This window comes from Emydura macquarii, unplaced genomic scaffold, assembly GCF_026122565.2.
Source record: "Emydura macquarii macquarii isolate MOO-44397 ecotype Brisbane River unplaced genomic scaffold, CSIRO-AGI_Emac_v2 contig_2205, whole genome shotgun sequence".
Classification (NCBI taxonomy): Eukaryota; Metazoa; Chordata; order Testudines; family Chelidae; genus Emydura; species Emydura macquarii.
In genome coordinates this window covers 800,159-825,588 of record NW_027132342.1, presented here as the reverse complement: position 1 = coordinate 825,588, position 25,430 = coordinate 800,159, and the positions used below count along the sequence as shown (strand labels likewise).

The 25,430-nt window shown below is 42.5% G+C and overlaps 1 protein-coding gene across 1 annotated transcript in view; it reads left to right on the top strand.

Annotated features, from left to right (window-relative positions):
• The first annotated feature begins 2,597 nt into the window (after positions 1-2,597).
• The window catches only part of RERG (RAS like estrogen regulated growth inhibitor), a 124,805-nt gene continuing 101,972 nt past the window's right edge, over positions 2,598-25,430 (top strand). Inside the window, exon 1 of the mRNA XM_067559155.1 lies at positions 2,598-2,780. Coding sequence (XP_067415256.1) covers positions 2,720-2,780 — 61 coding nt within the window. The 5' untranslated portion in view covers positions 2,598-2,719. The remainder of the gene's footprint in view (positions 2,781-25,430) is intronic.

Here is a 25,430-nt window from a genome sequence, read left to right as displayed (position 1 = left end):
CACCTCTGCTTCTGGGGATCCCTCCTGCCGGCTCGTTTTACCCAGAGCGGCGAGGGGGCAGGCACCCTGCGAGCTCGTTCGTCTGCGCAGCGGTGGGGGAGGAGGATTCCTGCAGCTGTTTCAAAGCAAAATATGTGTTATGACCTGTTGCGCGTCTGGTTCCATCAGTGACAGCGCTGGGCTTGGAGCCACGCTCTGTGATTGTTTCAGGGACAGTCGGGGTGTGATCATCACACACGGCAAGCCAAACGTTGGCAGGCAGGCAGCAGCTGACGGCCAAAGAGAACCAAAGTTAGATTGCCCGGCCGCTCCATATGCCTCTCAGCTCTTCTGCTGGGATAACTCCACCGAGACAGAGACCTACAGAAGACAGGCAGAGAAAGAGATTACCGTGTAAGCTAGTATTTGGATATTAAGGCGGGGATGACAGTTTTGTGGTTGACTTAATGTTGACCTATGTACCTGGGGGTATTTTGATGCATGGGACTGATTGAGAAGGGAATCTCTGTCAGAGTTTTTTTTAGATGATCTTGGTGACAGACCAGTATTCATACTTTTTCAGTGATTTGAATATGAAAATAAATACTGGATTTCTTTTGGAGATACAGCAGTAGTATGTAGTTTTTACTTAGAGTTTGTTTTATAGAAACACATTGTTTTGTTTTCTCTTTTTGCTCTGATATGGAAAGATGGGGTTCAGATTCTGAACTCGGTTGCTGAAGTGTAAATTAGGATCAAATCAAATTGACGGAGTTGCTCCAGATATACACCAGATTGGAACCTAGCCCATGTATTTTAGAGGCAGGTAGCATGTTAATATAGAAAAGGGACACTTGCAACCTTCTAATTTACAGCGTGCATTAATAGTCATCCAGAAATAAGGGTCAATCTCTTTAAACAGTAAGGGTCAGATTCTCAGTGTAAACTGATATAGTTCCATTGACTTCAGAGCTACTCCAGTTTACTTCAGGTGAGAATCTGGCCCAAGTGGCAAGAAGGTTTTTGTGGCTGTCAGCAGTTATGTGTATTAGAAAACCCAAACCAAGCCAAGCCATTAAAACTAGGGATTATATAGTACAGATTGAATTAAGTACTTTCTTCTGCCAACATACTGTAGCATTTTTTATTTCTGATTTAAAGCTGAAAGTGAGAGGAGTGTATTGACCGCATCACATTTATGCCTTTCTTCCAACAGCTGAACTAGAGTAAGAAAAACAAGACTTGCTACAAATGACTTTACATGACTTGCTGTTGACAAAGCATGCAAGTGTGACTTTATTAGGTTAGAAATTGGAAGGCAAATAAATATATGCATCCTTTGGAGTGAAATTCCTGTCTCTCTTCTGGTAAACGAAACAATTCATAAAACTATTTGCCTTTCTAAATGCTTGTACAAGATGAATATGATTTGATGTTTACTTCTGTGCAAAATAAACCAAAAGAATGAGATTCAAAAATATATTCATATCCTTCTCCATATAAAGTACGTTGGGCAAGATTTGTGCAACATACTGTATACTGGAGAAAATTCAATAAAACACTATCATTTTATTTCACCAAGTTGTTTGAAACGTATTATTACTTCAGTGTGGGTAATGTTAATGTAGCAATTAATATATCCAATATTTGTGATTAAAATAATCTTACGTCTTTCTCTACAAATATTGGAATATTGGCAAATCTTTCTAACAAAAATAGAGATTGGTATTTTTTGTGAAAGATGCTGCACGCAGAAGTAAAATTATACTATTGTGTAACTGGTGAGATGCATTACTCACACTAAATGGTAGTATTTGTGCCTTCATCCATAGTTCTCAAAGCACTTTGCAGAGGAAGGTAAGTTTAGTTGTCCTTAAATTTACAGATGGGAAAATTGAGGCACAGAGAGGTAACATGACATGCTTAAGATCATACAGCAGGGCAGTAGAGGTAGTAGGAAAAATTCTCAGGTGGTCTTTAAAATATATATGTAAAAAGAAATTTCAGTATCCCTTTCTAACCTCATACTTTTCTGAATATTTACATATGAGCTGAGTCAGCTTAAACACAGAATCTCCAGGAACTTTGTGCAAAGACTTTGTTTAGTGGAATGGGCAAGGTGCAAATATTTAGAACTGTTGAAGACTTTTAAGTAACTCCTGCTGAGTAATTGGGGCTTTGACGTAATTGAGGGTTTGGGCAGGGAAAAGGGAGTTCAGCTATCTGCAAATAGAGTAATGAATACTTATGACTTTTTTAATATATTCTGTAAAATAAAATCCATTAAAGTTAGTTTGGCCAAATGTAGTAACTTAAAATAAGCTATCCCAGCTGGTTTAAAAAAAAAAAGTAATATGGAGCCATATATGGTATTATGGGCTGAGCGGTGAAGGTTATTGAAGAAGAACCTTTGTTCAACAGAGTTTCACAGTGGCACATCTCAATAGCTGAGCTAGAAAACGAATGTGATATATACTCTACACAAAGGGTGACAAACACAAAAGATGTCAGTAGTATTACCTCAGTGTTTGAGGTCATTAGTGTGTAGTTTAAATACAGAAGTCTTTAGGAAAAGTCTGAATTTCTGCCTACTCACTATATTGCACCTCTTTAGGGTTCCGCTGTAGTTTCTGTGTCGAAGTCACAATGATGTGGTGAAGCCGAAAACGGGACCTGGAAACCTTTCGTCTACTCCACTTTGGGTAATCCAGTGAATTCTCCATCGTTCTATTTTCCCACCATGGCTAAGAGTGCAGAAGTGAAGCTGGCGATCTTTGGTCGAGCTGGTGTGGGGAAGTCAGGTATATTTGTTATCTGTTTTAATTCTGCCTGTGATCAGATGGCTTTTTCTCACTCGATCTAATGTTCTCAAAATGAGCCTTTCGTGTATACAAAAAACAGCTGGGCCTTATTCTGATCTCATGTATATCAGCGAGAATCCAGTAGGGTGGTATGGGTGTACAGCTGGTGTCAGAGAGAGCAGGATCAGCCCCCTCGTTTTTAATTTAGCTTTCCACACTAACTTTTTTTCATGCTCCAGGTTCTGCAAAATAGAAGGAATCGTATAACAATGGAAGTGGGATCAGGCCTACTGTTCGAAGACAATGTCAAGACTCCTATTCATTTTCATGGGGATGGAGGTGGACTCGTATTGTTTAATTTGTCTCTACATAGTTCACTCAAGTTATGGCATGCTGATTATTTTTTAATTCCCTATACAAGAGGAGGTCAGAGCCAATAAAAATAAATCATGCAATTGTCCTGAGAGGTATTGAGTGCTGCAGCTCCTGTTGATTCCAGGGAGGATTTCTGGTGCTTAGCAATTCGCAGGATCAGACCTTAGGAAAGTGCACTGCATGCAATGTGGACCTAGCGACCAGTTGTGTGATATCCCAGCAGTTTCCACAGGATTCTAAAGAGAAGTAGAAGGACCAAATCCGGTCAGGGTAACTTTTTGGCTGACCCAGCTTTGCCCTGTTGTGAGGAGGATAAAGCAACAACTGACCTCATACAACATCACTATTTTGGCCCCCTGCAGGGTGGGGAGGAAACAGCTGGCCTCTGTTTTACCCAGGCTATCCCTCCTCGGTGGCTTCCACTTGAAATTAGCTTTGAATGAGCAGCTTAGACAGTTAAGGCTCAATCCTGCAATCAGAGGAGTCACAGAACTCTCTTCCACTTCAGTGCCCAGGGAATGACTGAGCCCTTTAAGGAAATGTTGGCCAAATTCACCTGCCAACTCTGCTGGTGTGCCCAGGGAAACAAACACCTAGTAAGGAGTGACAACAGAAAACAAAAGCTTAGACGCTCCCATTCCTACTGATCTATTCGTTCCAGGCTGAATTTTCTCAATATCGTTTGGGATTTTGACATTAGAAGGTTTTTATGAGATGCGCCATTTATATTTAGAGTGGTGCGATGGCGCATTTGCAGAAACAAGTACTGACTGATAGGTGCCATTAGGTGCACAAGCTACCTTGAGTACCTTGGGTATTCTTGCATTAACTTGAAAACTTTAGGACCATCTTAATATACACTTCAGGCAATGGGACCAGAAGCCAAAGCATCTTGCAAAATCTAAGGCTGGCCCCTCACATACCATTTATTGTAGCTGTTTGGCTGAAGGGTGAGCAACATGAAGTTACAGTGTGTGCTTTTAAGAACATAGGGCTAGATATTAAGCTGTTGAAAGTCAATGAGTTCCATGGAGGTCAATTTCAGTTTACACCAACTGAGACTCAGGCCCATAAACATGATTATTGGTTGGTTAACTTTGACCCAGGTGTGTTTGTTCAGAAGATATTGTATCAGGAAATGACCAGTGAAAGAGCTCAATTCCATCAGCCTCCAAGGGAAGAATATACATGGGGCAGAGGACATCATAGTGATCAAATCACAAACACAACACAAACTGAATCCTATCTACTTACATAAAGTATTTAAAAGAGTGCTCTTAAGATACAACAATATAAAGATATAAATTGCCTTATCTATGTTATAATGCATTAGACTGTTAACTGGAAGTATCTTAATAAATCTGCCTTTACTTTCCACCATTCCACTTTCTGTTTGCAGTCTAACTCTGTGTATGGGTGTGATTAGCTAGCACAATGCTTTCGTTGGATTCAGAATAATACAGGGGAAACACCCTCCAAAATGTCCCCCCTTCCAAAAAGCTTTTTCAGCAAAATTAACACCCCCCACACACAAATATTTCTCTTCATATGAGATTTTGTAACTTTTGTAAAAAAAAAAAAAATTCCCAGGACTTAAATGTTCAGTCAAAAGTAATCAGCATTGTCCTTCTTAAGAAGACGTAGCATGTGAGCGGTACAATTTTTGCATTTGATCTCCCTTCACCACACTAAGACTTTCTGGCAAAGATTCCCCACTGTTGCTAATATCAGGACAGCTTCACTGGTGGTAGCAATAATGATATTACTCTTGAGGATCAGTTCTGAGCAGGATGAGAGACAAAATAGTTTTCAGAGAGCAATCTGTAGTGGATAGACAGGTCCAGTGTTAGTAGTGGCATCTATTGTATCCTAAGTAACTTTTTTTTTGGTGAGAGAGATGTAGATTATTGACAGTATCCATATAATTTTCCATCAAAATATGTGACCCGTTTATTATATGTGGTATGTGAGATTCTAGTTCCTCTGACTGTACAGTACCAGGGCCCAAGCATAATTTTTTTGGGCCCAGTACAAACTTGTAACACGGGCCCCCCCTCCCACGCACATACCCATTGTGGTTGCAGCCTGGGCTGGGCCGGGCCCCCCAGGTAAAGTGTGCCCTCCCCCCACCCCCATGTGGGGGCCCTGTACAGTACTAGACTTGTCTAAGCCAGATAGATGGAAGTTAAGCCAAGCTCTAAAAGCCAGAACATGACTCAAGACACTGGAGCGGACTAGATGCATATGAAGGAGGAAATACAGTGGCAATAAATAAGACCATTGTGATTGCCAGGTAGTCATTCCAAAATAATGTCACTGGCTTTCTCTCTTTTTTGGCTCATCCTCATCTGAGCCAGAGCCAGACACTAGGTTCTAGTCTGGCTTAAGCCTCAATTTGGCTCCTGTACCCAAAGCAGAACATTTGTAAAGGTACAGACACATATCGTAATGTCCTGGAAAGATTCCCCTCCCAATTCTCGATCAGGACTTGGGAATGACTGAGGCTGTGGCAGACATAACGAATTATTTGCAGAAGAAATAGTGTGTGCCAGGACAGGACTTCAGTATATTAATTCAAGGCTCTCCGAAAACTGGCATGGAGCACTAGCGATGAAGTCTCAAAGAAGAGCTGAAGCCAGAGAAAAGCAAACTTCTACACTTGCTGCTAGTTGTCAGGTTTCCTTGCCCTTCGGTTTTCTAGGTTAGAGGGGTTTTTTGGTTTGTTTTTTGTTTTTGTTCGTTTTTTTAAAAGGTTACATAAAAGCTAGTCTCAGTCACAGCGTCTACCTATTTATCCTACCAGATTAAGGCCAGTAGATTTCATTGTTAATTCTACCTCACTTGTTTTATTTTCTGCTCTAAATGTAAGCCCTTTAAAGATAGAGGGCCAAAGCTACTCACACAGGAGTAAATCAAGAGTACTTCCACTGAAGCCAAGGAGGTTACTCCCGAATTACACTGTGTAGTAAATGGGCACTCGGTACATCGTCTCTCTCTTGGGAAGTGTTCCAAGGCACGCACACACCATGGGCTGGATTCTCTATTCTGCTAAGGCCTCTTTGCACTGCATCAACAATGCAAAGTGACCTTAAACTGGCTGCAGATAATGGCTAGAGAGAATTTCTTTTGAGCAGGGGAACTGTTTGCTGTCTCCTGTGTCAGCCATACCCCACCCTCACTTAAGGGGAAGAAAGGCAGGGCCATTCCAAAGGCAGGGAAGGGGCACAGCAGAGCTCTACTCTACCCAGTCCTTCACTGGCGTAAGTTAGGATGTGCTTTCACTGGGGGCCAGGCAGCCCTGAATCAGAGAATGGCCACCAGCTCCCTGGGTCCTCCCCTCTCCACAATGGCTTGGATGGAATGGAGAATTAAAGCTCACAGTAACTTACACATTGCTGTTTAAATCACTGGTCAGTTTGATTTTGATTGATTTATGTCCAGGAGAGCTGGGATTTCATAAAGCAAGTGGTTATTTAAAAACTCTGTAGTATTAACAGCCATTAAAAAACCCCACAAAGGTCTGATTCCCCCAGTGGTTGCAACCAAGGTTTGCAATACATGCATGGGCTGCGAGGGGGGGTAGGGGAGGGAAGGAGGAGAAAGGATGGAGAGGGGAAGAGACTGAACACACGAGAGAGAGAGAGAAGAATGGATGGAAGCATTGAAATGGCTGAGAAAGTCTTTTCCAGCTCATAATTTAAGTGGCTTTTAAATACAGTGTTCAAAACACAATACCTAAACCTAGGAGCCTTTCTTTCTTTCTTTTTTTTTATTAGTGTCCAGCTAGGTATGTGCTAGCTAGCAGCCTCGCTTCCAAAAGCCGGTATAGTTTTTACTCCATATGGCCCACATCACAGGGTGGCAGATTCCAGGGTTTTGCACTGGCAAATAGCACACTCCTAATCACTAGGATGAAGATTTATTTCAGCTGACTTACGCTGGCAAGTGGCTCCCATCAGTTTGAGCCCAGGACAGAAGAACCTATCTGAGAGAAAGGTAGCTAGGAATACAAGATACAGGAGCCCTGCAGTGCAGAGAAAACCCTAGGAATAGCCAAGCTCAGGAGAAGAGCCTAGACCGAGGTTTGTGGAATTTTTTTGTGGCTAATTAAGAGAATAGCAAAGGAAAGGCCCTGATTCAGCAGAGACATATGCATGTGGTTAGTTTTGCCCACTGTGACTGCAAGGGCATAAAGTTAAGCACATGCATACATTTGGACCATTTCCACCATCTGCTTATGTTGTGTTTGAAGCAGTGTCAGAACTGCACTTCTGTATGTGGCCTTATGGTACACTAACCCCACTGACCGGAGCGTGTGGACCTAGGCCAGCATATGGCTCTTACTCAGTGATCACTTTGTTCTTAAAGGGGCTTACGAGAAATTTGCTTTATTCTGTGTCCAGTTTCAACTGGCTCTATGTGATAGTAGCTTCACAGCACCCCAACCAGACTCTGCCTGGGAAGCTCAGCTATTAAAGGCACAGTCCCCAACTACCACAACTATCACTGCTGAACCAAAGCTGTGTGAAAAATATGATTCTGGGCTTTTTTTCTGGGAGATGTGGGAGTGGCCTGAGGAGATCCCTTTTGGCCATGTGATTAGTGCATGTTTTAAGTTTTATCAAAAGTGAGAGACTTTTACATTTGCCAAAAAGTCCGAGTGAACAAAAACAATCTCTTCACTAGAGCCAGTCAAAAACCAAGGGAGCGGGCAGGAAATCCACTAAATTTGTTTGTGCATGTGTGCGGATTGGGGGGGGGGGGGGGGGGGACCATATTTATGAAATTTTGCAAGGTGCAGAGCACACACAACATCTGGTAGAATCACAGTCTAAGAACAGAAAAGCCTTATCCCACTTCCCTTTATGTGCCCAGTATATAATTAAGTACAGAATAGACACACAACACAGTGCAGTACAACTTTTTTTTTTTTGCATGGCACTTTTCATACAAGTCTATAGGATAAAATGCTTGTTATGGAGCTGGTTGGAAAATGGTGGGGCACACTTTAAAAAAATGTCCCATTTCATTTCGGCCAGCTCTGATTTGTTATGCTACAAAGTTCAATCTTCAAGACTGGATGGCCAACAAGTTACTGAACTCAATACTAGAGTAATTGGGTGAAGTTCTACATCCTGTGTTATACAGGGTGTTGGACTACATGATCTAAACATCCTGTCTGGTTCAAAAAATGTTGAACCTACGCATGAAATAATAGGAGGGGAGGGAAACCAAGAGGTTGAGGCAGGAGACAAAAATATCTGTTCAGATGAGATTTAAAATGTACAATAGGGAACTCTACTAGATGATCCACGGTAAAAGGGAATTTCCATCCTTAACTTCTGTGATCCCATGAACTCGTAATCAAGAATGATTGAAGGAGGGAGCGAGGCAGGAGGCTGCTCCAGAAGGAAGGAGCTGCAGAGGAGAGGGCTCTCAGACCAGTTGTGGCGAGAGTGTGTAAACAAATTCAGTGGCTAGAGCAGGGAAGGATGTAGAGAGACAAAGTCTGTGGAGGCAGTCTGGGACCAGTCCCAAGAGGGCTGTCGAAACAAGAAGGGAAGCTTTGAACCGAGTTCTAAAATGAATGGGGAGGGACTTCACTCCACCTCCTTTTTTCCAAGGCTTACACAGTTGCCAAAGGGGTCTCTTTCAAAGTGCTTTTCAACCTCACAAAGCGCATTCTTAGGCTCCCAGTCTTTCTTTTACCATTTTTAGTTCAGTGCATTTATTGGGAAATTTTGAATTCTTCATCAACAGCAATTACTCATCTAGCTATCAGTTCAGCTGGGGAAAAAAATCCTTATCAGACAAAAGCTTTAAAGTCAGCTTTTACACCAGTTGATACGCCCTAGGCAAGTTACCATAACAGGTTACTTCAGAAGTCCAGACACTGGGGTGGTATTTCACGATGGCACAGTGGGTCAGTTGCTTTCATTACTTATCTAAAGACATGCTTGTTATAGTGCTCGTTAGAGGATCAGCTACAACATCCACTGTATTCCTTTTTCCTAACATGGTGCTGGTGTTGGTGAAATGTTGTTATTTTTCCATATTAAGCAGCTCCTGCCTCTTATGTCCTCTGGTTTTGTACCTTGTATGAGAGGATGAGCTTGTCAGAGGGTCCTGTGTACACGTTTAACTCGTTAAAAAAGCACTACCACGTCTGTGTATTACTAGGAATGGAATGGTAGCCAGTGAAAGGAGAAGGGAACGGGCAGGGACTCTGGCCATGACCCCCAGATACCCAAATGTATGTAATGTCTGTAATGCTGTAACCAATGCTATGATTCCTCTGCACCTTCACCCTGTACCCTTCACCTGGGGTGAAATTGAACCTTTTGCAGAGGGCCAGCCCGGGGCCTGTGCACCAATTAAATACTAGAAGTAGGTCAGTTTCACCCATGAAAAGCGCACACAGGAATTTTGGCCACCCTTTATCCCTTGGCTCACTACCCTCTGCCTACTTGCCCATGAGCAGCCAGTATCAGACCATGGAGCAGACATGTTAGTTAGTTCTTGTTAGTAGGTTTGACATTACATCCTCCTCCTGGCTTACACAAATCAAGGGGTAACTAATGCAGGAATGTGCTAACCTAAAACCAAAGACGTTCATACAGTCTTTTCCCTGTTCTCAGCTTCAGCTTATTTACTGTAATTGGCATCTACTCTACCTGCATCTCCTCCCAGCAGCTGGTGGCAGCTACTAGAATTAAGTCCTGTTCTGCCGTTTTTGGTTTCTGTTTAGGTTGTGCTAAATATAGTCTGCAGCTTGATCACCGGGGAAAGGATGCCAGACTCCAAGGTTTGTATACATTGCACTGCTCTCTTAACATACACAAACAAACCATAGTGCTTGGCTTGGTGGGATGAGGACCTTGATTGTTTTTGGACTCCAGGAATTATTGCAAAAGATCAGCAAAGCCTCCTGGTCGGGTGGTCAGATGGCTCGCTTGCCAGGTTACCATAAAACAATATACAGTATTTTGCCATTAACTGCACAGTTACTACCTGCAAGTAACATTTAATGCAATGATGGCTCACAGGGGTGTTAACCCCGGTATTTCTCTTGGGTAATTACCAATGTTGGCTTTAGGATTTCGGTGTCCCCCTGGGGAGGTTATTCTCAGCCCACTCTAAGTACTTGCCGTTCCTATCTTCCCCTTGTTTCCCCATGCCCCTTCACAGAGACTGCTCTCTGCCCCAGTTTTCCTCACTCCCACCCCTGCTTTCTTCCCCATTGATCAGCTCCCATTTCTGGTCTTCAGCTTTCATCCATTAGCTCTGTAAGACTCCACAGCCATCTGCTCAACCTCTTCCTTCATTCACAGCTGCCTCTTTAGCCTCCTCACTCCGATTAAGAGAGCTGACAGCTGGTGGTGTGGAATGCCACACAGCAGCCCCTCACAAGACACTCCTAGCCACTATGATCCAGATTTGGATCAGTGGGTGCTCAGAACTTCTCATAATCAGGCCCGTTGGTTGTCTGGAGACAGTTTCCTGCTAGCTGGAGTTAAAAAGGGCAGCAGCACATCTGTTTGCTTTGGGCACTGTTTTTAGCCAATGCCGCCTAAACTGGGGAGTGAACATAAGGGCTCAGTCCTCAGCTATAAATCACATGTCATTAAGTCAGTGTCCTGGCATGTCATTAATACACTCCTGGAAGGCACTCCGCTACTGTGGTGATGAGGATGGTGTAAGAATGTGATGAGAATGTAAGTGAGCATGAGCTGATGTAACTTATGGCCTGATTTTCAGAGTTGCTAATGCCAAGTCAATGGGAGCTGATGGATGGCCGACACAATTGCAAATCAAGTCAGTACAATATATGCTTTGGCTACAAAGGATAGAGTTATAATTAGAAAAAACAACCTCGTCATTCCCTATACTTCCACACCCACTACCCCCACTGTACTCCTGTTGGCCACTTTTTCTGCTACGTCTTCCCCTTTTGTCCTCATTGGGGCCTGAGCCAAAACCCAGGAGAAAGACTCCCATTGACTTCAGTACTTGGATCAAGCCTTCAGTGCCAGAGTTACCTTCACACCAGAGTATAGCCTATACAGTTTATGTCACCTCTGACTTGCTCTGCTGTTTGATCTAGTATTTCCTTCCATTTGCCCCAGATTATACCCAAAATTGCTTTAACTGAGTCACTCCTTTTTTCTGAAATAGAGGGGAATGAAAAAAATAGAGGAGAGATCATTCTTCTTTTCATAATTCTGTATCCTTATAAACACACATATGTATTTTGAATGGGTGAAGTACTGTTATGATGCTTTTACTTCCCAGAATATACACCAGTCCCTTTGCTTGGAGTTACTGTCTAGCAGCTTTTAATACTGTTTCTAATGAACTTATCATGTGAAATGCTGCATATTATGGTGATAACTGCATAAGCTAAATAACTCATGATCATTTCCAGTGTACATGCTATATGAATAGGTTTAAAAATAATGATGAGAGAGGTATGAAGCCCAGGGAAAGGATGCAACAGATATATTAAACATGTATGCAGCTTTAAACTTGAAAGTGTGTGTGTGGGTGTGGGGGGAAGCCATACAAACTGGCCTGAATGGCAGATCGGATTTCCAGAAATGTTAGATGTAGTTGGAGTGCAGCAAAATGAGAGAGTGTGATGAAATCACCACCTTGGTTTCCAGAGACCATGAAATCCTTGATGCTCATAGGTCAAAAAACTACTTCCATGCAGGAGTTTGCAGAAAGGAAGTTGTGGATATGTAACACCAACAGCTTGTGTCAGAGATGCATTACATTGCTGGAAATGTTTATATAACGGTGCATGAAAATCTTTCAAGTTGGAGGGAAGCAACTAGTCCAGATAGCACAGGGTTTGCTATCCTAGAAAATAAACATATTTAGTATTTACACTCCCGGTTACATTTCCAAAGTGCAGTGGGAACATTAATTCAGCACTATGACACTACTGTGAGGTAGGTAAATTACAGAGGTGGAAACTAAAGCAATGAGAGAGGGTGCCCAATTTGCTCAAGGAGCACACAGTAAGTCAGAGGGAATGTCAGGACTCCGGTCAGGAGTTCCTGGTGCCCAGTTCCAGGCTTATTCCTCTCAGCAGTGACAAAATCCTTCTCCTCAGAATGCCTGAAGCCAGTTGTACAGGGTTCTGTGGGGTGGTGAAGACTTGCCTGATCCAAACAGCAGCTGTACACTTGAGGAGGGTTTAGAAGCTTCCCAAGTGAACTTCAATAATAATATCTATTCCGTGCTGTAATGTGGAAAAAAGCAAAAGCAACAAAGCAAAGTGGGCTGTTTATTTGTTCAGTGGAAGAGGGCTGCAGCCTATCGACAGAAATACACTTGGGCGTCATCCCAGAAGAATGCATAGTCTTCCACCCGTGGGTAGATTTAAAAAAAAAAATCCACAAAAATGGGTCACCGTGTTACAGTGCCAAAGAAAATACTGTGTTAGCAGAGTTCTGCAACAGCACATCTGACTCCAGCAACGATTGCTTAACCCCTGTTTGTACATTAGTGGTTGCTGCATTCTGATATTGGCCGCACTCCAGGCTCAATTCCTACATTAAACAGTTTTGCACTAGTGATCGTCTAGATGAATTTGTCCCAGAAGTCCATGTCTGACTGATCAATTTCCAGACATAAATAAATCTCCTGAAATTGTATCTTAAATTAAGAAAAATTGAATCTACATCAACTGGGACCATTGTAATTCACAAAAGATGGGGATGGAGGTGGAAGGGGAGTGAAGGAAGACGGAAGATCATCAGTGGGGCTTTTATTTTTTTAAACACACTTCAGTGGTCAATGCTTTTTGACCCACTTCAGTGGAACTATTTATACCAGCCGAGGTTCTGGCCTAGGAAACTCTTAGCAAAGCTGGGAATAGAAGCCAGGTCTCCTTCCTCCCAGGACTGCGCTTTAGCCACATCACAATTTTCCCCTATGCCATTGTTGGTGCTGAAGAAGAGCTCTTCTTGATTCCACACGGCAATCAACTTATTCCCTAAGGCACGAGGATTGACAGCACTTGTAACTTTTACCAAGTGTAACTGCAGATGCTGTTCTTATTCATATCTAATCCTTTTATTATTTAAACCTACTACTCTATTTGTCTTACTGTTAAAAAGGCTAAATCAGGATCACAGAAACCTTCCAATTTAGACAAACATGTAACAAAGCAGCCCTGATGCCAGTAAGGCATTGCTGGAGAAGTGGAGGGAAAGGCAGCAGGATGTGACTGGATCCAAGACAGTAAACTGGTATATTTTAAACCTTACAGCGGCTTTTTAAAAAACAACTCCATGTTCTACTGATGATATTATGATTCAAGAACTGTTCTTGGCCACAGGACTGTGGAAAACCTGGGGCTCTGACTGTACATTAGCCAGGATAGATTTGTCATGGAGGGAGACCATGGAAATTAAGTAGAAAAATACTTGTCTTTGAATCTATAATAAGTGAAAAATATGGATAGATGTTCTCCTGGGCTGAAGGAGGGAAGATTCATTTTTAAACTGAGCTGGAAAGACTTGAAAGGCACTGATCTTAAAAGTTGATACAGGCTCATTTTTCAAATTGAGAGGAACAGAGAAGCCAATAATTTGGAAGGGAGAAGGAGAACAGGGTGGGTACCATTAGTGTAGGCAAAATTTTGATAGTTCTCTGTTCATATCTAAGCAATGCTCCCATTGAAATAAATGCAAGTGTTACCCAAGTAAGATGGTCAAGTTTTGGTCCCTAACAAATGCTTAACTACCGTAATGTAAGTTCTTTGTAAAGCAGGTACATGGACAGAAATAAGAGGCCAGGTTGTGAGCCTCTTAATCCCATGCAAATGTTTCTGAGAGTTACTGTTCAACAGTGTAATTAGGGGGCTCACAATCTGGTTCAGACCAATTGCCCCTTGGCATCTCCATGTAACGCAATGTCACTCCTGTAGTATCTCTGGGACATTCTCTCCCCATTCCTATGGAGATTGGCTCCTAGTGTAAAACATACAGATTACAAATTAGATTGCAAACTCTCTGGGGATGGGATGGTTTTCTCTGTTGCTTTATCTGTGTGGCACAATGGCACCCTGCCTGATCTTTGGTTAGGGTTTCTAAGCACTACCACAATATATATTAATAAGGTTTTACACAGAGTCCAGTGCCTGCTGGGAGAGTTCTTTGGGAGCTGAGTCAGTACTTGGGGAATGTTTGTGCAGTATGGACATCATTAACAAGCCTTGTGTCATTATCACCTCACTATAGAATCTCAGTGCTGGGATGTGAGGAATCACTGATTATTTCTATGTCTCTTCTGTTTGGGAAAAGAAATATGCTTTTTAGATTAATAGATTTTTAAGGCCAGAAGGGATCATTATGATTGTCTAGTCTGGCCTCCTGCATAACATGGGCCACAGAATTACAGGGGAATGGAGTCGTCTACCGTGCATGTTTTTGTTGCCAAAAGCTCAAAAAAAAATGCATTTGAAAGAAGAATACCACCCACAGTGTACAGTAGTCTATAAAACTGTGGAGCGAACAGCTCCTTCTTAGGATCTTAGCAGATTTACTGTGCATCAAACAAACATCAGCACCAAGGGATGCGGAGTACTATATCTCTCTTGTTAATTGAGATGACGTGATAGGGAAGCTGTTTTAGTACATTGCAGTTAGCACATTCTTACTATTTATCAATGTACGGAATGAGTTTAGTTTCCCCACAAGCCTGTTCTTCTCAAACATAAGGTTTATATTGTGATCCTTTATAGTAGGTCTTCAAGACTTTCATTACAGCATGTTTGAATCGCATTGTTTCTGCTTTCACTGCTGAAAATTATCTAAGCAAGTATAATTTTTGGTACCTGAACGGCACTCTCTCACTGCTACAGTGGGGAAAATGACTTGCTGTGTAGAGGACAAAGGGGCTACCTGGGAGTGCGTGACTTTCATGGCTAAGTTAAAATAGTCCATTAATACCACTGATGCTACTTTTAGGCTTTGCACAAAGAGGCTTCTGACATTTGTGCCATACAAAAGGTTGGAAAAACAGTGACGACTGTTGGTTCTCAGAACAAGGCTTTAGCAAACACATTCATGATTAAAGCATCTTGAAACTGGATTTTGTTGTTTCATTTTCTATTCATACCGTAGGCTGCTGCTACATGATAAGAATCTTTTATCCGGTGGGGGTGGGAGGCAGAGAGGTTTAAGAGGCGGTCTTTATGGTATCCAGTGTGGGCAGGCTGACTTCATGTGTTAGGAGAAATGAACTAGCTGTGTAATTTTTAGATTGCTCTGCTTACTTTGTTACTTTTGGCATTTTAGATGTATGGACTATTAGAAGCAATTGTTCTTGGCTGCATAGCATCTTGATTTTTTACAAATATATTTCTTATGGGGGTGTAAAGCATTTTGCAACAATCATTCTGAAGTGTTTATGTCAAAGGTGTCCTCAGATCTCGGTGACAGACCAGGGCAGCAACATAACTCTGATTAATATACCCCAATGGGCATTGGACGTACTAATATAAGCTTTCCACCCTTACTCTAGTGGAACACTGATCTGTGTAACCTAAATTAGGTCTGGAATATAGGTTTATATTTCATAATCCCTGATTAGAAGTTCCTCAGGAGGAAGGATAATATTCTGGTTAAGGCACTGGACTGCAACCCAGGAGATCTGGGTTTGATTCCTGCCTCATTCAAGGAAGCAATGCCTCTCAGTCTCTGTACTTCAGTTCCCCAGCTGCAAGGTGGGGCAATTTCCCTGCTTCACAGGGGTGTTATGAGGATAAATGCGTAAATATCTGCAGCGTCTCAGACACTAATGCGATGGAGACCATGTAAGTGGGGTAAGAACTGCAACCTATCTTGTACCTACCGGACAGTTGGTGCTTAACAAATAATAACCACAATGGAGCTATTTATTTCTTTGCTTCTCCCAGATTGGCTAAATACTCCTGGGACAAGCCATGTGTGCTGAAAGCATTTTTTAGCAGAGGGGGCAGAGAGAGAGAGAGAGGTGAAACTCCCATGTGTTGACAAAAACATTATGCCTCTGAAGAGTTCAGTGGAGCCTGGGCAGAGCTGGTCTTTGCTACCCCTTACAAAGATGCCACCAATGCTCCCCTTAAGACACAGCGATTTTGGCAGGCTGCCCGGATGAAGTAGGATTATGGCTATGGGCCCAGCTCTGGCCTGGCAAGTGCCAGCTGCAGCACTGGAAGCCAAATTATGGCTGCTCCCTGCATAAGTGCACTGGAGGCAGGTGAGTGCTGCCTGCACCATGTTACCCATCTAATGCATTTGCTCAAGGCCAGCTATAGTTCAGCCTTAGATGATCATAGAGGAAGTGAGGAATGGAAGTGGTATGATGCCATTTCTCTATCTCTAGGGAGTCAATGTTGGATTATATAGTACTTGCCTATATTTTGACCATCCATTTTTAAGTCACTCATAGAACTTCTATTCCCCTTAGGAGACTATTCGCTAGCTAATAATTCTCTCCACCACAGGAATTTTATGGCCTGTATTACGCAGGAGGTCAGCAGATGGGATGATCACAGTGGTCCCTTGTGACTTTAAAAATATAATAGACCTCAGTTTTAGTAAGTGTTTCCTGATCTCACTTTTCCCTTTGCTTAATTTCAGCTCTTCACTCATGGTCACGTCCCCTTGAATCCCACTCTGAACAGTGCTTTTCCCTTTAGTCATGACAAAGATTGTTATTTCCCTCTGTAGCCATCATCATCACACCTCTATTTTTGGGACAGCCAAGGGTTTTTCATAGTGTGATTATCACATCTTTTTAATTTGATCTTCTCTAAATATCAAACTATTAAAGATAATTCCTGGTAAAATGAATGAAACAAATGCGTTCAACTTTATAACCATCAACTTATATGTATCGGCGCCATCACATTTTTGATTGTGCTATAGCTACATTCAATAAAACGGTCAGAGAGACACTATTTTCAGCTTCTTCTCTGCACTGCCAGTGCAACATTTTCCCAGCAATACTTTGACAATCGAAAGGGCCTGACCCAAAGCCCACTGAAGTTAATGGAAAGACTCTTTGGGCCTGGGAGCAGGTCCATGGAAAGCAAACTCATTTGTTCTGTGGGCTCAATCCCCACCACCTCCGTGTGGGAGTTCCACAGCTCAATACCTGCAGCGGAACTGAATTCTGGTGTTGGGAGGGCCACTCACTGTGCGTTAGCAAGGTCAGTCCCTTAGCTAGTCATGACTTCAAGACACCATTTTAAAGCAAACCTCCTAATGGGACTACAGCAGACTGCTGAAGCAAAGGTTCTGTTTTCTGTCTTACTGATGTGTAATGTTTAGAAGTCAAACAATTTGGGAGACCTTCTACAAACCCCCCAAAACACACACCTGAAAGGCTAAATGTTAGACATCCTCCCTGACACCCTCCCCCTCCCATGACGAGCCCACATCTGTAATAGAACCTGAGCACATTAATTATCCTCCCAACATCCCCGTGAGGTAGGGAGCTCTATCATCCCATTTTACAGAAGGGAAACTTAGGCACTGGGTGACTGACCCCATATCACAAAAGTTTACAGAGCTGAGAACCCAGATCTGATTCGCAGTCCCAAGACCACTCCTCCTCAGCAAGCAATTTGATTCAGGTAGTCACATATAATTAGATACCAGAGGGAGATTTTTTTTTCAAAGACTTAAGTACTATAAGGAGACTTATGTATCTAATAGCCACACCTCTTACAAACAAAGACCCATTAAGACACAACCAGCTATCACAGAAGCAGGAAACACATACCACCTTTATCACTCTTGTATGTGCATTCTCATTTGGGATGTTGACAGTCAGCGGTGATACAGTGTTTCTGGTCCTGTTTTACAGCTGCTACTGTGAGGGACTAAATGATTAAGGAAGAGGTGATTTGTTCAGAGGTTTGCACTGTTCATACAATGAGCTGATAGTGTTCATTATCACAACACAGGGCACCAGGGTCAACTTTGGAATAGGAGAAATTACCAGCAGCCACAAAATGTGCTATTAGCCCTTTGGATAAATATAATCTATGTGGGCTCCCATATTTCATTTTCTAGTGGGGATGAATGTCTGTCACACTGACCCTCAGTCTTCAGCATTATTGGTGGAGCTGGCACAATCACCTTTAATTAAGGTTGTCTAATTAAAGCTGTACAAAAAGCACATTTTTCAGTTTGCTGGCTGCACCAAAGGGGAAAAAATGTTTCAGGTCAAACCACCAGGAAAATTTTTTAGTGAACTGAAAAGTCAAAATATTTATCGTCATTTCAAGTGAAGTGCATTGATCGAGCTTTTAAAAAAGAGTTATTATTTGAAATAAAATTGAAGTAACTTTTGAAGCAAAGTAATTTTGAATTAAAAAAATATCAACATTTCAAGTATTTTGGGTTTTTTGGGGGGGGGGGGGCGGCGAGAGGGGGAAGGAAGGGGCGAGGTTCCCTGATCAAGACAATTAATTCAGTGAATTCAAACACACATTCGTTAAATGTTTCCGTTGGCCCAAATCTGCATTTTTTTTTGCCAAAAAAGAATTTTGCCAAAAAAACCCTTTGCCTTACTCCAGGTTTAATACTTTCCAATACAAGACCTGATTTTCAGGTGCATATAACTTTGCCGAACTTTAACTGTTCTGGCTGAAATTTTCCATACTGAATGTCTGGCTCAGGCTGATTTATTTGGCAGGCATCAGCAAAAATAGTTCCGCTGTTTCCAAGAACAAGGGTAGGAAAAATAAGTTTTGCCCATGTTAAATTTTTTATTCTTTTTTCTAACCATTTTGTTGAGACGCTCAGTCTAGTGCCTCCATGGCATGGAGCAGGGACTTGAAATCTGATGGGGGAATAGCTCTAGCCTTAGGGACCAAGAAATGCCTTTTTCTGTCTCTGAAAATCCATCCAAATTTGATGGGGTGTTGTAAGAGAGCCCTATGTAAATCACTTTTATAAGAAGAAAATTCAAGACAAAGTATTTCATGGAGTTTGCATGGAATGAATTTTACAACTAAAATTAGTCAATTTCAATGAAATTCCATCCTTAAAAGGTAATTTTTTATATTAAAGACTTTGTTGTAGATGTCTTCCTTTAAAAAATATTTAAAAGATCACGGTTGGGGCACATTTTCATAATTTCTGTGCCCTCCATGAAATCAAGATTTATACCAGGCCCTAGATGTAAACCTCTGAAAGTCATGGTTTGCACCATGCTCAGCCGAAGTTTGTTAGAGTTTGTCAGCTAAATTCTCTAACATTCCGTCTCCAGTGAACATGCATAGAACATGCATCAGAAAGCTCACTGAGCATGCTTCACTCCAGGGCTGCAGGACTTTCCGCGAAATTGCTGCTCCTGGAGTCACACTAGAAAAAGAACAATGAGACCGTCTCTCCCGTGCTGTCATTGCTACCCACACTGGCACCTAGGCAGCGTGGGATAAGGAGGCTGCAGCCTGACTTAAAATGCAGAGGGGAAAAGGACAAGGGAATGTTAAGATCTAATGCTCAGGAGACTATGTCAAATACCTCCATAATTGGTACTGTAGCTGTCAATCTCAGAAAAGAGGTCAATGCTACATTTTTCAAAAGTACCTAAGTGACTAGGACCTTGACTTCCCTAGGAGGGATTTGGTGATATAGTTATGCCAGCAAACCCCTCTAATGTGGAAGGCTTACACCAGTACCACTTATGCCAGGTCCTCCAACTGGTAGCAACTCTACTGGTATAAGCACAATTACACTACCCGGTAGGACTTGTCTACATTAGGGTTTTTATTAATTTAAAAAGAAAAATCACCCCTAACCAACATAGCTATGCTGATAAAAGTTAGGTTCCTAGTGCCTAGTCTACACTTAAGTCTCACTGAACGTCACTGGGATTGGGGGCTTCTAAATGCCCAAGTCACTTCTGAAAATGAGACCTAGAAGCCTAAGTCACTTCACTGCTTTTGGAAATTTTACCCCATGACTAATCCAGCCACCAGCACACCTGAGGCGCTCCCCTCCAGGACAGGATTGAAGAACACTGGCAGAGGAAACTTCCACTGACTGCTACTGCCCATGCTGTACGGATAAATAGAGGCCTTCCATCTCCAGGGCTTTTCAAGCCAGCCAGCACCTTTCACCAGCACTAAAAATAAACTAAATAAACACCAAGATGAGGTTTCTCTCATCTTTTCAGTCAGAAGCTTTAGCTGAAAAATCCAAGTAGTACTTGCTTTCTTGGCAGGCGTGGATGTGACTTCATACTTGCTGCATTTGGCCTGGTCCCAGAAGAGACAGCAGCATGGGCTCCAGCTTTTCGAACAACACAAGGGTTACATAGACTACGTGAATTTGAGAAACTGGAATTCTGGTAAGAAAGTAAAGCCTTCCTAATAAGCCCTCTACTCAAAGCTAGGCCTCTTAGGGGATATCAGTGTTTCATATGTTTTTCCATTCAGTCCAAGGGCCTACATAGAAGCCTTTCAAGAACAATTATTTTCCTCAACCTTAGCACCCCCTCCCCTTTTTTTGGGGGGGGGGGAGAGGGAGGAGGGAGAGAGAGATTGAGAGAGATCAGTTTTCTTCTGGCCTCTGAATGATTTTTTTTTTTTTAAGTTTTTTTTAGTGCAGAGGCTGGAATGCACTGCTGAAGGAAAGTTAGTGAGCAGCTTTGGAGGCAAGTTTTCATACACCAAATATATACAAGGTAGTTGCAGACCTAGCTGCCTTTTTTGGTGTCGTAAATTAGCATTTGGCGTGTACCCTCACAGGATTCCTGAAAGACTCTTAAATTAGAAAAATAATCCAAATTCTTTGCCCAGGATTTCAGTGCTTGGCACTTCCCAGCCTCTGGCCAACATTTTAGATTTAACTAAAAACAAAGCCACCTTCATTTTCTAAGGCTGAATTAGTAGTCATTTCATGGACCCAATTAATCATTGTGCTGCACCTTGCGTAGTCATTTACATCAGTGCAAAAGGAGTGCAAGACATATTAACATTTTGAGTTGGAAGAAGTTTCAGAGATGCAGGACAACAGTGAATTGGGCCTAGTATGTCATTCAAACACCACCTGTGGTGGATTTCCTTTGGCCTTGTCTAAATTAGGTGGGAAAAAGTATTTTTTCTGACGAACACCACACTTAACACCAATATAAATACCGTTGCGTTAGATTTCAGCATACAGAGTATGCTTTATCCTAGTCTTGACACAGGCTGTAAGTGCAGGGTCTGAAGCTAGGGATGTGGTTGAACAGAACTGAACAGCCTCTGAGCTTCTGGAAGAGCTTATGTCCGTTATTAATTTGGATCACAGTAGCAGGTCTCAGCTAGGGTCTATTGTACCACACAATGTACAAAAATAGAATAAAAGACGATGCATATCCCAAAGATTTTATAATCTCTGTTTCAGACAAAACACAACAGGGTGTAGGGTTGAAACAGACATTGTGGAGAATCAAAATTTTGCCACTCAGGCTCATCTATAACTGAAACAGGATAAGAGCAAAATGCTTCATTTAAACTACAGGCCTGAACCTTGTGCTCGTCTTATGAGCCACAGCCCCAAGTCAAACTTTGAGGTTTGAAAGGGTTTGTTGAACTCACCGACATTTACAGTTCTCTCTTTGCTTTCTGCTTCAGGCTGCAAGAGTGGGATTGCTCTAATGGTAGTTCTTGCATGACCAAAAATGAGAATTACCAGCAATCCTGCTGTCCCAGTGAGTTTTCCCATCCAATAGTGCAGACCCAGATAGATTTTGGATAAGACCCTACGCCTCTGGGAGTTTATCCAGACTCAAGTTTTTGTTTGTCCATTGCTAAGTGAACCCAGGGGAAAAAATGCCTGGGTTGGTATGTAGCACCTAGATCACATGGGCTGCAATATCTTAATTAAACTGTACCTTTGTTTACACTGGCCCGTAAGCACATGGAACTGAAAACTTAGCAGAATTTTATTTATAGAGTCATATCTCTGTTCTATACAACCACAGTGTTATTCATTTTTCTGTTGCCTAGTGTAGCTGGTATGTGGTGCAAAACTCCCCTCCAATGTAGGTCAGTGTACGCAACAGTTGTTGGTCCGATTCTCTAATGGCTTGCATCATGGGTAGTCATTTACACCTGGCAGCATTTTACACTCACTTGACACAGATACAAATGACTGCACAGGTTAGAAGCGGGTGGAAAATCAGGGCCATTGTGTTGCCTTCTGAAATCCCGCAGAGCTCAAAGATATATTACAAAATACAGAGCTGGTGTTTTAGCGTCCAGGTGATGTTTAGTCCACCTTTGAACCAGTGTCTGATGTCCTTATTGCAAACACCCTTGCTCTCATTGAGTATTGAGTATTATTGCAAACAATGCCAGATAGCTAGTCACTTGGTGCCATTTTAGCATAACCGGTAAAACAAAAAACACGTTTACTAACTGTATTGAAGCGGTGGTGCTAACTGATCCCCAGTGAACAAGGAGTTAACTTAGCACTTAGTTTCCCATTGGACAGGCAGTCAGGGGAAGGTCTAACATGACCACCTAGTTCTTATATAGCAATTATCCTCCATAGATCTCAAAGAAGGTCTTTACAAGGGGGGGGGGGGTCAGTATAATTATCCCCATAGGGAAACTGAGGAACAATGAGGGGAAGTGACTTACCCGAGGTCATGATGGTGAAGCGATCCCCTGGTGGGAATCACCTCCTTTGCCACCACCCATTTGTTGTGATGGGAGAGGATACTGGGACTTCTACCAGGGGGCTGTTCCTGGACCCTAACAATGTCAGCTTAGGAGAGTTTGCCTTTGGAGAAGCAGGGCTTCCCACCCGTGGGGCAAAGGACTGGTTAAACCCCAGGTACCACAGTCTGTTTGCAAGCACCACCCCCTATAGGAAGAGGTACTTCCCATGTGCGAATCAGGCACTATGCCTTACTTGAAGTCAGTGGAGCTAGGCTGTTTTAAACCAGCCCATCTTTTGTGCCGTTGAACCATTCTATCATCTCACATTGGCGTGCCTGGTACAAGGGCATGTGGTGGTTGTTGAATATATGTGTAGGGTTGGTTATGAGGGAGTGATGTTATGGTTAGAGCATTAGACACACTACTAGAGGACTAAGCCTAGTATTTGGAGGTAGAAAAAAAGATTAGGGTGGGGCAATCCCCCAGTAAGAATCACCTCCCTGCAGCAATCATCAGTTGTGATGGGCGAGGATGCTGAGACTTCTACCAACTTGCTGTCCCCAGGGCCTATTCAAGGGCTGCAGAGGGTAGGTCTACAGTGCAATTAAAAACCTACGGCTGGCCTGTGCCTGCTGATTCAGCATCGTGGTAAGGGGCTATTTAATTGCAATGTAGATGTTTGGGCTGGGCTGGGTTTGGGCCACTCCTGCAAGGTGGGAGGGTCCCAGATCTCAGGCTGCAGCCTAAGCCCAAACATCTACACCCCACAGTTAAACAGCCCCTTAGCCTAAGTTTGAGTCAGCTGGCGCAGACCGGCCATGGGTGTCTCACTGCAGTGTAGAATTGCCCAGAGTTTGCAGAGGCCCCTTGAAAGTAGGTGCCTGATAACGGTGATACTGCTGAAAGAAAGAGTGAGCTTTCTGTTTCCTCTCTCCCTTCCAGAGTGGGGTCTGAACTACTTGTCCTCCTTCCCTAGAGTTTCTTAGGGTACCCCTAGAGTGCAGCTAAAGGGGTGATTTCCACTCGGGTAGACTTACATACTCTAGCTTTGATCAGACTAGCAGGCTAAAAATAGAAGTGTAGTCTTGTTGGTGTGGGCTAGCTGTCCAAGCACAAGCCCTAGCTAAGTGTTCAGGAGGCCAGTCGCTACAATGCTATTTTTAGTGTGCTAGCTTGATCGTGTGGATGTCTAACCAGGCGGGAAATCACACCTCCAGCTGCAGTATTGATGTACTCTTGGTTGTTGCAAGGGAGTGTTCCTGCTTATTTCCCCCCACCACCACATCCCCGCCACAATCTCCTAGCTGCTGAAGAGTAGGAGGAAAAGTTTCTGTGCAACTCTACCCCTCTGCCATTTTCCAGAGGGGGTGCTTTCCTCTCCTGTGGATAACTTTCATGTCAGCCTCCTCCCCTCTTCCCTCCCAAGGCCAAGCTTCCCATACCTCCAGGTGAGTGGATTTTCTAAGCCCTGGTTATGGTCTTTTAAAGGTAATTCCATAAAATCGTGTTACAAAAAAGCCACTGAAAAAATTCTGTTCTGCAACTTTGTCTACAGGTTTTCAAGCCCTGTATAATGAAAAGGAAGATAATTTAATTGAGAAGTGGTCCAACAGTGGTTTATTAAACAATAAACTCACAAAAGAAAGCGACAAAATGTATTGTTTCTCTTTTTGTTATTCAAGGACATTAAATGTGATGAAACAGACAAAACAGATGTGGGCATAATACAAATAGTATCCTTGGAGATGCAAGGAGGCTAGAAGAATCAGGATCTGACCTGCAACAGATATGAGTCATGTAGGCTTAAATGCCTGTATGTGTCTATTTGTGATAATTATGACAATCTACACTGCTGCTACATTGGAAACGTGGTGTTTTACCGTACCTTAGGCATGCATATGAATTTTCTGTATGAACTATCGTTCAATTCTCTTTTATCCACTTCTATGGTGAAACAACAGCCTTCACATAGTTGTTTTTCTTTAAAAAGAAACAGTTTGATACTTAACCTTGAAACAATAGGATTGGATTAAAGTCCTGAAACAAGGTTATATTAAACAGTATCCACAAGTCAAAGTGTTGGAATGAATCAATATTATCTAGTGCTGACAGTAGCAAACTGGGATCCAGGATTTATGGGCTGTGTTCTTCACTCTGCAACAGATTTGTCATGTGATCTTGAGAAAACCACCGCCATTCTGGGTTTGTAAGCTCAGCTGTAAAATAAGCATTCTTAAACGTCACACCACAGTGAAGTACAGAGAGGAGGCTTAATTAATCTCTCTTAAATGCTCAAAATCCTTGCATGGAAAAAGCTATACAAATGCAAAATGTGAATTATTCAGAGAGATTTCCCTTGAATAGAAGTTTGGGTCTCAATCCTGCAGATTTACGTACGTACATAAATTTACTCATATGACTAGTCCTGCTGAAGTCAATGGGACTACTTGTGTGTCAGATTATGCTGGTGTTCAAGCCTTTGCAGGATCAAGGCTTTAGTGCTAATTAAATTAGACTGGCTACCATGCATCCCAGTGGAGATGCAACTGTGCATTGATTTACTTTTTATGTGAACTACTTCCAGTAGAATTGGGTCTCAGGCATTCAAA